The 17,971-nt window shown below is 45.1% G+C and overlaps 1 protein-coding gene across 2 annotated transcripts in view; it reads left to right on the plus strand.

The window, feature by feature from the left end:
* Positions 1 to 17,971, plus strand: part of LOC121659175 (T cell activation RhoGTPase activating protein) — a 43,900-nt gene that overhangs the window by 25,603 nt on the left and 326 nt on the right. Inside the window, exons 3-12 of one of the 2 annotated variants that reach the window (XM_042017050.1) lie at positions 9,509 to 9,550; positions 9,978 to 10,062; positions 10,172 to 10,225; positions 10,815 to 10,881; positions 12,362 to 12,531; positions 13,611 to 13,772; positions 14,231 to 14,340; positions 15,020 to 15,215; positions 15,753 to 15,870; positions 16,060 to 17,971. The exon at positions 16,060 to 17,971 is cut by the window's right edge and continues 326 nt beyond it. In XM_042017050.1, the coding sequence (XP_041872984.1) occupies positions 9,509 to 9,550; positions 9,978 to 10,062; positions 10,172 to 10,225; positions 10,815 to 10,881; positions 12,362 to 12,531; positions 13,611 to 13,772; positions 14,231 to 14,340; positions 15,020 to 15,215; positions 15,753 to 15,870; positions 16,060 to 17,234 (2,179 nt within the window). In that variant the 3' untranslated portion in view covers positions 17,235 to 17,971. Of the gene's footprint in view, positions 1 to 9,508; positions 9,551 to 9,977; positions 10,063 to 10,171; positions 10,226 to 10,814; positions 10,882 to 12,358; positions 12,532 to 13,610; positions 13,773 to 14,230; positions 14,341 to 15,019; positions 15,216 to 15,752; positions 15,871 to 16,059 lie in introns of both variants that reach the window. The other variant, XM_042017049.1, reaches the window with a different exon arrangement.

The raw sequence follows: 17,971 nt of genomic DNA on the forward strand, positions 1-17,971 counted from the left end.
TAGTCCAAGGCAGAGGTCATTCTGAACAGAGTTCCACTAGGGATGAAATGAAATCTCTTCATTCATAAGATTTTGGCTGGAACTAGGTCTTTGAATCATACTAATTTTTTTAGAGATGAGTCATTTACTAAAACTTGATTCAAGCACTATTTAGAGCAATTCATCTCTGAATCCCAGCTTTGCAATGTTCTTGTGCAATATTTCTGTGACAACTCAAATCAAAACATAGATGCCGAGCCACATCTCTTTTCTCTCTGTGTCTCCAGACCTAGAATTCCAGGCAAGCACCCTGGTATTAAATCCATCCTCTGTATTATCATGTACAGTCTAGGTCAAGATTTTATGCTTTTACCATCTATTTTCTATAGAGGTGACTTGGGGGCTGCATCAGGTAGACTCCCTGTACCTCCTTTCACTGGTACTGAAAATAAAAGGGATCAGATAGAAGGTACTGCCTAAGTGCAGGTTAGTTTTATCGCAGCCATGCTTAGTGCACAGTGGTCTTGAAGAAGAGCAAACTGAAAGGAGTTAGACCTCATGCTGCAGGAGCCTGCCTGACCTCTCCCCAGCACTAACCTCATCCAACATTTGCCAAGGCAGTTATGTTCTCAGCTCCTGTTTTGATTCAGGGTGAGTGGGTGATTAAAAAGGAAATAGGTCCCTTTGAGAATCTGGTCCTTGGCTCTACTTCCCCACCAGAGCCCTCAGTGGTAACTCCCCAGCACAAGGACACCCACAGATGCCAAGGGCAGCTCCAGCCTCCTCCTACTGAGATGGTGCAGCAGTTGTGGCAAAGGAGATAAAATCCCACCAGTAGGCACATGCTGCTTCCATCCCCTCTTCTCTTCCAATGAACAGGGACTAGGGTGATACCCTGACCCTGTAAAGCAGAGCCCTCATGCATGTGTATCATTTTGAAACCCCCACGTCTGTGGTTCCTAATGGAAATCCCCCATTTTGAAGATAGAAATTTTTACTAAAAGTGATTGAATATTTCATGACAGCAGGCTTTTATAAGTGCTCTCTCATAAAGCCACAATCCAAAACCAGAGGCCTGGGATTTTTTCCCATTTTCTGTTGAAACTTATCGCTGTTTAATTTTGAACATCACCTAAACAGAATGGTGGTATTTTATACCTGGGGTGCCTGGACTGCCAAGCTGTAGGAATGGGGCCCTATTTGGTTGTACCTACACGGATACAGAAAGAGCCACACAAACCACTGTGAGGGAAGGCATTTTTGGCGGGAAAATTCAAAGACGGGTAGCACCTTGCTCATTGAGAAAAGGAGAACGAACAAAAACTGAATTTTGAGGAACTAAAACTAGGATCTGCTAAGCAATTGTAAAGAATAAAAAAGAGAAGGAAGAGAAGAGAACAACCAGTGTCTGACCATAATTTCCTTTTAATGAATTACATCCATATAAGAAATTAAGCAACTACTTTCAAGCTGATGAAACTTCTTGATTTTTTTTCAGTAAGTACAATATCATCCAGCATTTAGAAACTAAACTGGAAAATACAGGCATGTTTTTTTCCTTATTTTCATTAAAATCACCTTGTCTACGCAGAATACTGGCTACCTTTCAGATGTTGCATGGAAAATCAAAGGGCAAACTGAAGCATCTCCCAGAGTTCACCCACAAAATCCCAACACAAAAATGCAATTATAGTCTTTGGTTCGTCTGAAAATTCCCTAAAAGGGGGATTACTGTGTAGTGGCTTGTTTACATTTACGGGTTGATTACTGAGTGCTGAGTAAGCATGTTCAATTGTTGAAGTAACGACTTTTTCCATGCTTGTGACGTTCATTAGGACTGTTCCTTTAAGGCCAGAACAAAAATATTATCTGCATTGTTTATTCGTGTCAGTCTCACACTTATGACAGGTTTACATTGCAGCACACTCTCATCCAAAGAAAACTGTGGGAATATTTGGTTCTGGAAGCAAATGGAAATGTTGCGGGGAGGAGGAACAACCACTGGGACATAAGAAAGGCCTCTCAAACTCTTCTTCCAGCAATCTGTCTCTCCTAAAACAGCCCAGACAGGTGTCAATTACTATGATATGTTGTATCTACAAACGTTGTTTCTCTGAGTATGGCATTGGAGGTGATTAACTTAGTTATAATAATTCCAGGAGGTTAAAGTTGAAAGATAAACTCTGGAGATTTTTATATAATTCAATAAAAGCTACTCTGACCTGTTAGATACTAAATGGAAGAAGGACCCCCTGACACAAGTACCATCATCTTCGGTTTGGCATAACTTACAGGATAATGAGTGTTCATGTTTACTGCCTGAATATTAAGTTCAGTCAAGTTACACAAGGAAAAGATTGGTTCACAGTGTTGCACAAGCAGAACTAAGACTCTGTAGCAAATACGGTCTTCGGTTTACACAAACGTTACAGCAGTTGCCGAACTGCACATCTTTTGGCTTAGCATTTTTAGATCTTATGGTGCCTAAAGGAAAGAGTATTCCACCTCTCTTTGAAAAGAGACCTTCTTGAGGTACTTCTGGGGTATCTAATCTTAACAAGTAACTGTGTAACTGATCAATGGATCTAGTAAAATTCAGAGCATTTCTTCTCAACTTGTCCTGAGAGTGAAGACAGACATTTCTTGTCAGACCTGCGGAAGGGTTTTGTACCTGTATTATTTGGCCTAGTTGAAGATATATCCCCCCTCACAGACTTGCTATTTATGAATAAGGCAGTTTGTGACTGTAAGAACACACACAGATACTGTTTTCAGGGGAAAAAATCCCAAAGAAACATACTCTGATAAGTGGGAGAAAAGATAAAGTGCAAACAAAGCACAAACAAACCTTTAAAAGGAAGTGGAAGTGGAGAACAAATTCTTCTTTTCAAGTCTCCACCATCACTAAACAGGGAAATGGACATTTTGGCTTGCAGGGTACCTTCTCTACATACTCCTTAGTGTCATCTCTGTGCAGTGACTGCAGGACTGAAAGCAAATGCAGGGTTCAGAGCAGGCACACACAGGCAGAATAAGCAAAGGCGCCATAACAGCACCTGCTTTGCATGTCAGCAGCATAAATTAATGGCCAGCTTTGCAGGAACACAGGCCTGAAGGGAACAGCCTGGCCTTCAAGCTGAGCCCTCTCCAGCAATGGGTCAAATAGTTAAACTCAAAAGCATTTTTTCTTCCTCTGACCCCACTCTCACAAGGGGGAGATCCCACCTACTGCTTGCCCTGCAGGGTGGGAATTCCTCTCTTATTCCTGGCCTGGAAGTGTCACTGTACTTTTGCAAATGTGAGGGTGAGGACCTGGCTGCCCCGGCTCCGGGTGCGGCAGCCCTCGGTGCCCTCCAGTTGTGCTGGTCGGTCGGAGCTGGTGCCCAACGCCAGCCTGGCCTGCCCTGTGGGCACCTCCACTCTCTGCATGTCCATTCCTCCCAGAGACCTCGTGATGCCCTGCAGCAGGAGGCAGAACCCGTGCCATGAGAAGCATTTGCTTTCAGAAATCCTCATAAGGTAGTCGTGCTTGAAAATGGGATAGCAGTACAGAAGTGGAGTGTTTATATTAAACACTAACAGGGCAGCTGTTGCTACTAGCAACAATATGGCAATCACCAACTAATATGGAGATGTTTGTTTCAAATTTATCATCTTGATTCTGATGGGTGGCCAAAACTTCACAGCACATTTTATTTTGCAGTGTGTGGCTGTGCATGGACAAGGACAGCACATGACAACAAATAACCCTCTTGAAGCATGGGGTCAAATGTGCTCAGGGGAGTTCAGCTGTAGTTAGCAGAGTTGTCCCTGGAAAGATTTGCTTTGCCTGACACTGCTTTTGCCTGGAGAATGGAATCTAGATGCGTGGTCATAAAAGTTCCTGTTCTTGGTTAATTTAGTGGTGTTGAGGACCTGGTTACTGGCAGTTGTACTTGTTACTTACGAAGCAGGTACAACGCAGGAATGACAAACTCACAAGGGCAACACAATGACGAAGGGTTTGGGGATGTTCCCATCACACCTCTGGGGCTTGGAGGAAGCCAATTGGAGAGAAATGATGGGCAAAATCCAATGACTTCTGGTTGTTCCTTCTGGGCACCTGTGGTAACAGCTGTTGCCACGGCACTTGCTATGCCCAGAGCAGCTCTCACACTACCAGGGGAGTGGTAAGGTCTTGCCATTCCTGAACCTGCCTGTCTTTTCTAATTTTTGTATCAATGGGACACATGTACAATGAAACCCCGAATTATACGTGGGCTAAGTTTTCTTGGTCTTATTCCAGACTGGCTCCTAGACCAGTGGGCAGTCTGCAGATCATATTTTATGGGAAAGTGAGATGACTTATGTCTGAAAATCACATGCAAGTTAGAATTCAATGTCAAATCCAGGTTCTCTCTTGTTTCCCCCGATTCATATTTTGAGATCTGAGATCATTTTGATGCTGAAATTCAAAGCAAAACACAAGGTGCAGAAACAAGAGAAATGCAAGCCTATTTAAAAAAAAAAGTCTAAAAGAAAACATTCATATTAATCCTGAATAGCAAAATCAAGATTCACACCTCACTGTATTTGGTAAGAGGCATAATCTGTCCCTGGCAGCAAACGAGCTTGGCAAAGTCTCATCTCAGTTTCTGATTTGTGAATGAACAACATAAAGAAGCAAATTAAGTGAAAAACCTGCTGGAGTAACAAAAGAAGTAAGCATAACATTTTACAATATTGTTTGAATACATTCAACCAGGCATCTTGAAAAGAATAGATTTCAGACTGAATTACACATGTTCTCTACTACTTTTGTGTAAGTAAGCAAAAGTTTAGATCTGCATCTGCTCAGTCAGAAATGATGGGCGACTTCAATGCCCTGATTCCTTTGTGCTGGCCACCTCAGGGAACCCAAGGAATGAGTAATTTCCAAGTGCCACAGAGATACAATAGCAAGCTGAATGCAGACACAGCCAAACAACAGCACAGAGCCTTTGGAAAAATGGCCCATATGCACCTGCCCACCACAACTAAAAAAGCACCCACTGGAACCAGTCACACAAGGATGAGTAAAAATCTTTAGAGCTGCCAACTTAGTCTTGGCACCCATGAAAGAATAAACAAACCATCCTGCAAGGCAAATGCAACCAAAATGGTGTCATGGGAAGGGCATAGAATACACCTTGTGCTGTATTTATAGTGTTATTTTTGATTTGTAGCTTTTTCCTCTGCAATAGTAGCACAGTGTGTAGAAGAGTGGTGCAATCTAACCCACACTGCAATCTAACCTTGGTGTCTAATTCAGGATGAAATCAGCTGAACAGAGCTGGGAAAAACTGACAATGTGTTTCACTTTCCAAAGGCAAGTTTAGCATGAGCCCATATTCTACCTTACTAAATTTGTAGGAGTTCAACACCAGCTGGATTGATGGATCTTGTTCTGAATTGTTACAGGTAGGAAGTAAGGACTGGTCTGATCAAAGATCTGTCTGACCTCTTTTCTGTGATCAAACCCTGAACAATGCCTGTGCATCTCACAACACACTCTGGAAAGTGGTAGGAAATCAGAGCTGCCTTCAGAAGCATCTATAAATGTGGCCTGTTTCCAGGAACCCACTTGCCACCTTGTTCTTTGAGTTAGTGGGCAGATTGTACAGAGCTTTCCCTTCCAAAAAACAACCAACCCAACAGCTCTCTGAGTTTGGCAGAACTAGTTTCCTTATTTTGGTAAATGTTCCTGTTCCTCCCTAGGGAGACTGCAGCTGTGGCAGTGAAGACAAATCTGGAATACAATCCCTTTTCCACATGGAGAGGCACTGGTAAAGGCTCCTTCTGCTCTATATGGACTTGAAAGGATCCTTGCTCCAGGCACATTCTGCTGTAGCCTTCTCATAGCTCTGCTCCTTCTGCCTCCCTGCTGGTTGATAGCAGGGCAAAGGCGAGTTTCAGGATTCATTCATACACTCCTCCTTCCTAAAAGCCATGGTGTCAAACATTTGCAAAAATAATAGAAATAAACAAAAGTGAGCTGTGGCTGGGGTTTTCCCATTCGTGGTTTGACAAGGAGAGAAGAAAACAGACACTCTCCAGTCACAGCAGATTTATTCTTTTGTTCTTTTTTTCACTGTCAACTCCTGACTTCTTTCTCGTGCCAACTGGTGTTGCTCTTTCATTGCTGTGGTCTAAAGTCCTTCTCACAGAGCCACAGGGTAAGAGAAGAAAAGAAGAGAAAATGCCTAGCTTGACTGGAGCTCATGCAAAGGGGAAAATCATCATTTGGAAAATCCATGCTGCCAGGAAGCGCTATATAAGCCCTCTCTCCAAACACTGGTTAGGCAGGGGGTTTGGGAGTGGACCACAAAAGCAGCTGCAGTCTGGGAGGGGAAAGGGACTGGCTGGGACCACGGGGAGGCAGAGGCATCAAACTGATGTCCTGGCTTCTCTAAGGAAAATGTCTCGGGGGGGCAAACCCAGTCCTTAAAAGGGCTGAATCCACCCAGGCTTGGCTGCTCTGCAGGACCTCCATGTTCCTGCTTTCTCTCCAGTGAATGTAAAGCACTTCAGCAGAACTGAGGGAAGAGCCTGGTGTACAGCAGGGGAAGAGCTTCTACACAGGCTAGTCCTACAAAACCCTTGCAAATCCACCCCCTCTCCCGTGCCCTGATCTTTGTGTAAACATCCAGTGTCTTTGAAGGACAGTGCATTCACTTAGCCAGGGATGGATTGGGAGAGACACATCACCTGCAAACAGCTCCAGGTGTGCCCAAGCCACCTGCCATCCCTTCTGCTTGCCCTAGGGCAGTGGCTGTGGTACAACAGACACATTGCTCTGATGAATTGTGGTGTAAGATCTGTACCATACTGAGGGAGGAGCTGACCATAGCAAAGGCTTCAAGTCTGCAAAGCAGAACTGGGAGGTAGAGATGGAATCGGCCTCCTCAGGGAGAGAAGTTGTTCATATAAGGGAACTTAATTTGTAAACATCTCATATGACAGGCCTTTTCTGTTAATATTCAGGGTGGAGACTGTCTTTGGGCCCTACAGCTGTGTTACCTTTTCCATGCTGATGGGGAAGCTGTGAAGCTGCTCTGGCTGGCAGGTGTGAGAGCAGCTCTTCTGACCCTGGAAGCCTACACACAGCTCTATGGTGTTTGGCAGGAATCAGCATGTGCTTGCTTCCCGCTTTTCACAAAAACAGTAAAGATTCCCTCTGTGTTGCCATGCAGTTACTCTGCCAAACCATACTATTTTAGGATGCCTACTTATTTGTAATAAACTAAGCTGCTTTAAAGTAATTTTGGCACAATTTAAGTGCTGTGATACATACCATAAAAGAGCTATTAAATAAAGAATGATATCAGGAGGGTAAAAACAAATCAAATTGTTTTTCAAATGGGCAGACAGGCAGGCCTATACACACACCTTCCACATACAACAGGCATTATATCTCCACAACTGTTAATGGATGAGAACTAATTGGATAGAGATACATCAGTTTGTGCCAGTGGACAGTCTGGTGATGTGCTATCAATACACCACCCATTACTGTATCTTCTGGGAAATTCAATGCATTGTGCCCCTTGTACAGCCAGTGCCAGAACTGTAATCTAAGCTTCTAATCACCCTAATCACCACCCATTAAACTCACATTTTCTTCACAAGTCACACATTTTCCAGATCAAACCCCATGTCTTAATCATGAAACAGACTGAGCTCAGAAATACATCTATGTACAGTGCTGGAAGTGAAGGCAAGGCAGAATTGAACAGCATAGGTCCCCTAAACCTCTGACATACTTAAGAGACAGGTGTGTTTGGATATACATTTAACAGATGCAGCGAAAAATAGATGCTTCTTGTTGAGGAATCCCACTGAAACTATCAGCAGTGGTGCTGCAGCTGCCAAGGACCCTCAAAAGAAATTCTCAGGAGAAAGTGATGTAGGATGACAATATTTCTGAAGCATGTGCAGCAGCCCATGGAATTTAGTTGGGAAATTACAAACGTCATGGGACTGATAATCAACAAAAAATCAGAGCAGTGAGTAAAAGATCAGTGGTAAATGCACAGGGCTGCAGACTAATTGATTAAGATTGCTGTAAGTTTCAGCCCTAAACAAGTCTACAGACCAGTGCCACTACAGGAGCATGGAAATGATGGGCCTCAGGAGGACTTAAAAGGTGACCTACAGCAACTCCCCCTACAAAAGCAGAGCAGGTCTCCATTTGCTCTTCTGGACACATCTCTATTGAACCAAAAGTGAATTTTGCACTTTGAATTTCTGCCAGAGTCAAAGAGAGATCACCTTTCTGTTTTGCATGAAACAGGGTCAGTACTACACTGGCCGGGTCTGATGTGGTTACACAAAAATGGCTTTGAGGGCGAATTCAGCAGCGGATGTAGCCATTATGTGCATCTGCAAAGAGCTGTGCTAAGACAGCCCGATCCTCTGCACATGTGAAATGGAGCATCCACAAGGGAAGCAGCAGAAAGACAGAACTACAGTTTTACAAGTGTGCTTTCCAGCTAAATCCACTACTGAAAAATTCCCAACCCTGACTCTCAGCCTTAGCTACTCTTTTTCACAAGATCAGCAGACTGGCACCCAGAACAGGGTTGTAATTTGCCTCAGTCAATAAATCAATAGAAATAATATCATGTATTTAACATCAAACCTTAATGAATTTTCATAATGGCCTGGTAGAGTGAGCACTGTATTCCTGATATGCCCAAGCTGGGGGGCAGTCAGCAACAGAATGGTACAGGTCAAGCAGAGATAGATTTTTCCTAGATTTTTTATCTCTTCAGTTGAATCAAAATTTAATATGTGGACACAAAGTTCTTATTAAGATATATTTTAAGCAAGACTTTTTAATTATATATTGTCATGCATTACTAAATTATTACATAACACCACTTCATCTATAGAAGTCCAGTGCCTAGATTTTCAAGAACTACTTAGCACTGACAAAATGTGTGTCTACATCTGCTTGTAGACAGTAAACTGTTGCAATTAGCTTTTAAAAAGATACACAGAAACACTCCTCTGAATCTGGTCTATTTCACCTCCCCGCTGTTTTCACTGTTCTTAGTGTAACTTGATCTGGTGGTGCGTCTTTAAACTGCCAAATCTAATGTCTCTGAGCAGTCAAAGGACACACTGTAACCACTGTCCTTTAATGGTAAAGAGAAGCTGCCCACACTGCAGTCCCCTCTGCACATCTCGCCTCATGCTGCTGATGATAGCTGGAACCTTTACCTGGCAAGTGTCTCATCTTTTCCATCCATAACAGCTATCAGAGCTTCTTTTTTTTCTTTAAGGGGGGGAAAACCAAAAAAACAGCTCCTCTAAAAGGAAAGAGGAAGCCAGAAATTTGGTAGTGTCTCGGTCCTGCCCCATGATGCTTCTTCCTGCCTGTGAATTTCCACCTGCCCCTTCTGCGTATATACGGCAGCACACGCGGTATGCACTGTTTAGTTGCCTGCCTCCATCCAAAGGACTAGTAAGCAGTGGGGAGTGATGCTGTTTCTCCTTTCCTCTGCAGTTCACGGGAGGTGAAGGAGCTCTGGCTGGACTCACTCCTTGGGTAAGTACTGCCTTTGATAAAATCTCTGGCATGGTGGTTGAAGTCAGTGGAGAGCTTCAGATGCAGCTTCACAGAGATGTACAAAAATATAGATGGGGAGAGGTGCACCCACTGCTAAGTGTAGCTTGTGGGCAGAGCTGACTGAGTCGCTCAGCCTTGGGTGTGCGGATTAATGACCACACTGTCACCACTTTCTCACTTTTTGTGTGGATTAAAAATGGAAAGCTGCTTTTATTTTGTTTTAATCAGGAGGCAGATAGGGCAGCAGAGCTGAATGCCCTTCCAGAGAAGGGATTAATGGTTTACTTGTGTGGGAGATATTGCTGGTTCAGGATCATACATGCTAGATTGGCTTGCAGAGGAGAAAGCCGAGAAGGGTGCAGTTGTAAAAGACTCCTTCTTTGTCCATTCCCTATTCAATAAATAGGCAAACAAAAGGACTGAAGGAAACCAGAGTGTCCAGAGCTCCTCCGATCAAACTCCTAATGAAAGTGTTAAGCAGCTGTAATACTGTGAGTATCTTAATTATTTCAGCTCTGTCAACATAGTGATTTTGAAAAGCTCTGATTTCTAAACCACAGCATTCAGTTACTCACACAGTGTCTTTGTTTTCTTGACTAGTCAAAGACACTAAATGCTGGGAATATGGAGAGTCTGATTGAGTGCCAGACAGAGGTAAGCAGCCCTTACATTTTCCTGGATCCTTCTTGGGTACTGGTGTGAGATACCTTGGCAAAGCGAGGGTGGCTCCTTCAGTAGCTGCCAGCTGCTTACCCTCACCCAGGAATGGGCAGAGCTCTTCAAAGGCAGCTCTGTGCTGCACTGAGCAGAGGGAGCTGGACATTGCTGGGGGCAGTCCATGCATTCCCCTGGCTCATGAGGAGCTTTTCTCAGGAATCTTACAGGCTTCAAAGCCATCAAGGCTTCCTGGAAGAGTTTGGGAGGAAATTTCCAGTGCCAGGGGAGGACACAAAAATGGAGGCTATGTCCTACTGTGGCTTTTCTGGATTGAAAGTGCAGCCTGAAAGAGCACAGGGTTGTGACCTCCTGAGCATGACTGGGGTGTCTGGCTGCAGGGTTTACCACAGACCCCTCCACTGGGCAGCTATGCAGTGTCAGTCCTGGGCCGAGGCACCCCTTCAGCAGATGTTGGGCATGTCTGGTTATTCCCCAGGGCCTCCCCAGACTTCTGAGGAGCTGCAGCAGCTCGCTGGTGGCCCTCACTGCTACGGCAGCTCTGTAACCCTAATATGCTTTTTTGCAGGATGATACCAAGAAATGTCCCTTGTCAGGCCCAGCAGATACTGAAGACGGACTTTGCCTCTCAAATGGTGAGTTTCAAAAACAAACTGAGGAACTGCCTTCTTATATAATGCTTGCAAGCTGGCACTTGTGCAAAACCACCCGAAACCGCCTGCTTCCCCTCCCTGAGAGCAAGCCACAGTTCCCACCCAGGAGAGGACTTAAGCCCTGGACTGCCACTCACAAATTACTTCTTTCCCATATGCTCAGTGGCAGAGGTGACAGTTCTGAGTGACAGAGATCTTGCATTCCCATTCCCTGGTCCTCAGAGCCAGGTTTCGTTGTGTTCTGTGGTAGCAATGGGAAGTAAATGTGTTTCTTTCTCACTCAAGCATCCCCACTGAGGTGTGGCACTGCAAGAAAGTACTGAGTACTGCTACCAGCTGTTGCACACCAGAGCAAATAAACCCTCTTGGCAGAAGCACCAGCACTTGTTTTTCTCACCATGCAAAAACCTCAGCACCTGTAAACAACCCAGAGCAGAAGACCATTAATAGAGCAGGGTCAGATTTGGAGCAGACCACCACAGCAGATCAGTTTTCAGGAGTATCAGAAGCAAATATTTCACATTACACTATAATGTTAGGTGACTTCTTCAAATTTTTTAACCCCCACCTACCAAGAGCTTGTGTTAAGTCACAAGGAGAGGTCCTGAGAACTTCTCATCTGTGTAAAACAACTTCATTTTGGAGTAGAAGGCATGACATATATTGGAAGTTTGCAGAAGGCAAATCCTTTAGAAAGCTTTCGCGGTAAAGGTTTCTTTTCTCTCTGTCTCTGAAAGGGAAAAAAAAGGCATACCCCCCCCCATTAAAACTATCCTCTTCAAATTCCAGGCCCTCCTCTTTATGAAGTAGATGGAAAACCCATTCTAAGAGATCTCTAGCCCTGAAGCCAGTGAGGCCCTACTCTGATGCTTCCATCCTCTTGGAGCAAGTATCACCTTCCACTGGCTGGCTGGCAGGGGGCAAGCACTAGCTCTAGGAGCATTGTCAATAGAGCTGGCTCCAGAGCTGGCAGAGCTGGAGCCATATGTTTTCAGGCTGTGAAAGGGGCCAAGAAGCAGGAACCCCTACTTGTACTCTTGCCCTAAGGCTGGGGCACAGTCAGACCACATAGTGAAAATTATTGTTGTCATTGCTAGGTGCCCAAGTGGTATATCTGCCTCAGAGTTATCACAGAAACTACTGCAATATCAAAAATCTCTACAAATGTTGTTATTTCTGTGCCTTGTATGTTCCCACTCTCTAAGAAGAAACAGTGACTAGAATGTAAAAAACACCCAACCCAAAACAGGAAAGGTGGTGGCCTTAGGGAGATGGCCACAGTTTTACAGTTTATGCAGTTGTTTCCCTAGTAACCACTTAGTTGTCTCTCAGTTTCTCCCCATTTGGTTTGAGTTGTTTCAACATACATCTCTGCACTGCACATAGATGAAAGACCACATAGTGCTCTGTTGGGTTTTTTTTATTTTAAATCGATCTTTTGTTTTCCTCTTACTTGCAGCAGATGGAACAAAGAAAAGAAAGAAGGTGATATCGCAGTCATTTACTCTGAGACGGAGCCTTACCAAAAGAAATTCCTCAGGACAGCTGGACTCAGGTGCCAAAATCACTCTGTTTGGCCAGCCTCTGGCACTTATCTGTGGGGAAGATGACACACTGCCCCAGCCAGTCCAGGTAAGGAGATACCATTATAGAGGAACTGTTTACAAGGACCTGGAGTGTCAGGACAAGGGGGAAATGTCTTCAAACTGACAGAGAGCAGGGTTAGATTGGACATTGGGAAGAAATTCTTGGCTGTGAGGGTATGAGGTCATCCAGAGAAGCTGTGGCTGCCCCATCCCTAGAAGTGTTCCAGGTCAGGTTGGATGGGACTTGGAACAACCTGGTCTAGTGGAAGGTGTCCCTGCCCATGGCAGAGGCTTGGAATGAGATGATCCTTAAGGTCCCTTTCAGCCCAAACCATTTTGTGATTCTGTGATACCTCTGACTTCAGTGTGAGGCAGGATACCCTGTACTTCTGCTGCATCACCCAGGAGATGAGTGATTTTGGTGTTTACCCTACACACACACCCCCGATAAACTCAGGACCCATCCCTGATGTAGAAAGGCTCAGATCTGCAGGTTTTGTCCAGCCCACCCAACTTTCACTGGAAGTAACTTGGAGTGTAGAGAACCCAGGACCAGGAACTGAAGATAGGCTTCTTAGTATAAACATCTGTGATTTTAAAGAAGTAATTTAAATGAATCTTTCAGCAACATAAACTTCCAAGGATTTCTGTATTTCCACGAAAAACAAGTATTCAGCTATGGACTGCCACAAACAAATACCATCTTCTAACAAAGACCAAACAAAGACCATCTTTAGATAAAAATGGTCTGGATAAAAACAGTTCTCACACTGAATTGGCTTTCCCGATAGACATGCATTTGTCTCTTCTATGTAGTATTTGCCTGGCTTGTGAGAAAGGGGATGTGAACTAAGATTTAAGCCATCTCTTGTTTCCTTCCGGAAGTAAGCAAGGATGACTCCACTGAAGTTAGTGGAGTTCATCAGTTCAAAAAGAAGGTGGATTAGAGGAAAATCAGACTACTTCCCATGTAATCTACTTGGAGCAAGAACTAGATTCTGAGCTAATCAGAGTACAGTGTACCTTCAGACAATTTTTCTTCTATTTCTGAAGAAATGCTCACCTGCTAACTTCCTTCATCGAAGTAACTGTTCTTCCATTCTTGTTTGATTTTTTTTCCTGCAGGATCTCCTAGCCATATTGTATATGAAAGGACCTTCTACTGAAGGGATATTCAGAAAAGCTGCCAATGAGAAAGCACGAAAGGAGTTGAAGGAGGACCTAAACAAAGGCGGGAATGTTGATCTGAAAAGCAAAGCTGTGCACCTGCTGGCAGTGGTTTTGAAGGTGAGTAATTGTGAGCTACACTGGTGGGAGGACATTGCTAATATGCACAGGCCCAATCCAATGCACCAAGCTGACCTAGGTGGGACTCTTGGCTAAAGACAGAACAAAGCCAGACTTACTGCTTCAGGCTTAGGAAAGTTTGGCCTTTTCCACCTGATTTTCAGTCCTACTTGTTGGGCTGCTGATTTCCTGCATGCCCACAGGAAACTCACTTTGTCCTCTTGCTCAGTATCTTGCCAGGGAGCAATAGTGAGATTTATGGGCAAAGGAAAAGCAACTGAAAGCTGGGTCCTGTTACTACAAAAGTGCAAGTGCACTTGTGCATTGCACTGCTCTGTCAGTGCTGATGGTCAGGTAGCTCAAGTCAACCTGCCTCCTAGAGAGCCCATGTGACAGTAATGCTCCCTCTGTGATCAGGAGTGGTGTCAAAGCTTCATCTAAATCTCTTGGCTTTGCAGGACTTTCTCCGAAATATTCCCTCCAAACTCCTGTCAGATGACCTCTATGAGAAATGGATGCAAGCTCTAGAGAAGCCAAACAAGCAAGAAAAAATTGAAGAATTGAAAGAGTAAGTTTTTCAACCAGGAAATTTTGCAATCAGCCCCAATGAAATGGAGTAGCTGGTAGAGGCCAACAATGTCTTTTGAAATCAAGAGTCTCATTTAAAAACCTGCCATTTATATCGGCTTGCTATTGCTCCATGGGGTTTGGTTTAGAGGGTTCCAGGACTTCCTGAAGTTACTTGAGATTGCTTTATGAAACCACCAATGCAGGAACAGGACAGAGGCTGCAGTGCCTCAGCTAACGCTGTCACGGTGCTGTGGGACCGGCACTGCCACGGAGCTCTCACATCTGCTGGGGGTGGAGTTGGGCACATGGAGACCACCACTGTGTTTTGCTCTTTAGGAACAGTAGGTGTGGAGGCTGACTGGGAGTGCTTTGAAAGCCCCACAGTACAACCACAGGCGCTGGGAAGCCTCCAGTGACATCTCCTGGCAGCATCCCATCTACCCAGGGACATGGGCTTCTGCAATGCTGCCTTTCAGTCAGGACCTTGTAATTCAAGGTCTCATAATTAACCACATGCTCAGCTGCAGTTGGGGATTTCTGAAAGTTACAGTGAGCACACACGTGCCCCTTTCTGGAGGAAGTGTTGTCGCTCCAAGTTTAATTGAGACTTGCTCAAATCAAGAAGCAGAGGCCACTGCACCATCGATTAACGTCACATGTCGTTTGTGCTCATGCAGGGTGGCTGACAAGCTGCCAAGACCAAACCTCGTCTTGCTCAAGCACTTGCTCTCTCTGCTCCACCACATCAGCCAAAATGCCGAGACCAACAGGATGGACTCCAGCAACCTGGCCATCTGCATTGGCCCAAATATGCTGAGCCCGGGGACAGACAATGCGCTCCCGCTGGAAGTGCAGAAGGAGATGAACGACAAGGTGCGTGGAACTCACCCAGCAGCCGCTCCCTCCCTCTGCGGCAGTTCAGAGCCATCCACAGGGATCCCACTGCCCTTGCGGAAGCCGAACAGAACAGCACCCCGGGACATTGGGGGTACCCCTCGGCTCAGGTGTCCCTCAGCCCGCAATGGGATGGGCCAGGCTGCCCCTGGTCTCGCCTCCTCTGAGCAAAAGCAGCAGCTGCCCTGCAGCCCCCTAAGTCACAGCACAGCTCCTGCAGACTTTGCATGTGGAGAGCAAGGGCCACCCGTGGGCACTGTCACCCCCGGGCCCTCGGGCAGCGAGGCCAAAGCTGGGGCTGGTGGTGTTTTGTCTGTATTGGGGCAGATCCATTTGTCTGCAGCACCAGGCCTCACCCCCCACCGTGGACTCACCCTCAGACTGTAAGCCAGGATTTTGGCAGAAGCCACCCTGCTCTGTGCCATCCTTCCTTCAGAGACAGCAGGCAGGCTCAGGAAAGAGTCTGCAATATGTTTTCATCCCTCTTGACTGAAATGGGCTGTTTTCTGTGTGCAGGTGACAGTGTTGGTGGAGTTCCTCATAAACAACTGCTCGGAAATATTTGAGGAAGACATTGCCTTTCCTGCCTGTGCCTTGGCTGAGGACTCACCAGAGCACACAGACAGCTCCACAGGTATGAGAAGGGACTGGGGATGTCACTGACTGGGGCTGCTGGGCCAAATTATTGAATTTGATATGCGAATATATCTGTGGAAACACAGAGGGTTCAAAACTGTTGAAGTGCTCTTCTGAACTCTCTCTGTGTAATTCTCTTTCATTCTCAGCTGGTCAGTGAAAACTAATGTCTGCTTTCTCCCCACAGAACAACTCTGTGCAGCTCATCAGAATGACTCTGCCTATGACAGCCCAGATCCCGAAGTGGAAGGCTGCCCTTGTACCTCTGAGATGGAGCAGGCCAAAGGGAGGAATGCTACCGTGAGCAGAAAATACCCAACACACATCTCTGCCCCTTCACTGACTAATTTCAGAAATGACATCAGCACAATGGACAGGAGGTATTCAGAGTCAGACTTGTCCTTCCAAAACTGCCTTGATGACACAATAAGGAAACAGAAACTAAACAAAAGTGAGGACAATTTTCCAGTTCAGCAGAAACAGCCATGGCTGGAGGCACTGGAGAAACGTCTTGCAGCCTTACCTTCACAATTATCAACTGACTCTCTACCCAAAACATCCTCCAGTTGCTCTCTGGAGAGTTCTGATGGCTCAGTTTTCACCAGCTCCCCAGTAGTTTCACCCTCTAGTCCCAAAAAAACCTTTTTAAATAGGCCTCAGTCCTTTTCCGCCAAGGCCACTGAAGACTGCAGTACACCTAGCAGAGAGATCAAAAAACATTCCATGTCATTCTCTTTTGCAAACCACAGGAAAACACTAATAAAAACCCAGAGTTGGGGGCCTGGAAAAAACATGTTTTTTCAGAGGGACAGTTTCACAAAGAAAGATCAGTTCTCCTGCAGAATTGTCCAGGAGGACAGTCATAATGATGACAAACCATTGCATGTGGAGTATCAGCAGAGGCCCCGTTTCAGGTCAGTTGATGAAGTGTTCAGAGATGTGGACCAGAAAAACCCTGGAAGACCACCCTCTTATGAAGAGGCTGTTAAAAACTGCCTGGCCACTAAAGTTCCCTCCCACAGTCTCACAGTTCAAACTCTGAGATTAGCGGTGTCAAACCAGGATGTTTTGCTGCCTCATCCATGCAGCCACAGTGCACAGGACACAGCATATACGGATCTAAGGGATCTGCACAGTGCCAGAGTTTCTGCAACAAAGGATTCTGACATGGAAACTGAAACCTTCAGCATCACTGTAGGAGTAAACTCCCGTGTGAGTTTACCCGTGACCCCAGGAGTCTACCGGATGAGAGCCATGTCTGAGTCCTGTCAAAAGAACAAACTCGAGTATGTAGCACAGAGGTGCAGCCAGCCGCTTTTTGAGGTAGAGCAGATCCAGTTTGCTAAGGAGTCCTACGTTTAAAAAGCCTATCCTTCCTCTTTGCACTGTACAAAGTAAATATTGTAAAAATAGACATCTTGCTAATCATTTGTAGGATTTTACTTTCAAGAGACAAAGAATAAGCTAGCTCTGCATGAACTTTTTTTTCTGAAGTGTCTGTCAGCTTGACATGTCACATCCTTTCACCACAAGAGTTGTTGCTGGTGAAAACCTGTGTATCATTATGTAAAAATGTACGTTAGTATGCTGTACATAACCTGTTGTGTGGGAAGAGTAGTTAGCAGATCATAAACAGTGTTGTATTTGTATTTCTGAAATGACAATTAAAATGTTGGCAGGTCCAAAACCTGTCTCACCTTCTTTTTGTTTCCTGTATTGTCACAGACTCTGTACCATTTGTCATGCGTGTGTGTGCTCCAGGCTGATGCAGCGCTTCGCTGGTTCTCTGCATTAAAAAGTGGGCTGGCAGTTACCTTCATAGGGGAAGAGCTGTTCTGTTATCTCGGCCACTTCAGCACTCTTCCATAAACCCCCTGTACCTGCTGCCATTCCATCTTCCTGCTTGCTGTGATAAGAATGATCTGACCACTAATCAGGATTAGTGTTGTACACTGAGCCTGGGTTTAGAGCCCTCTAAGGTCATTATGGGAATGTGTAAAGTAACCCTCGTGTGTCTTGAGGTGCTTTTAGGCTAAATACACTGGACAGGTGAAGAAAGAAAGAAAGAAAGAAAGAAAGAAAGAAAGAAAGAAAGAAAG

The sequence above is a fragment of the Corvus kubaryi genome, unplaced genomic scaffold (assembly GCF_017639235.1).
Source record: "Corvus kubaryi isolate FWS band 111438036 unplaced genomic scaffold, C.kubaryi_AGA036_p1.0 split3-73, whole genome shotgun sequence".
In the NCBI taxonomy this organism is placed as follows: domain Eukaryota; kingdom Metazoa; phylum Chordata; class Aves; order Passeriformes; family Corvidae; genus Corvus; species Corvus kubaryi.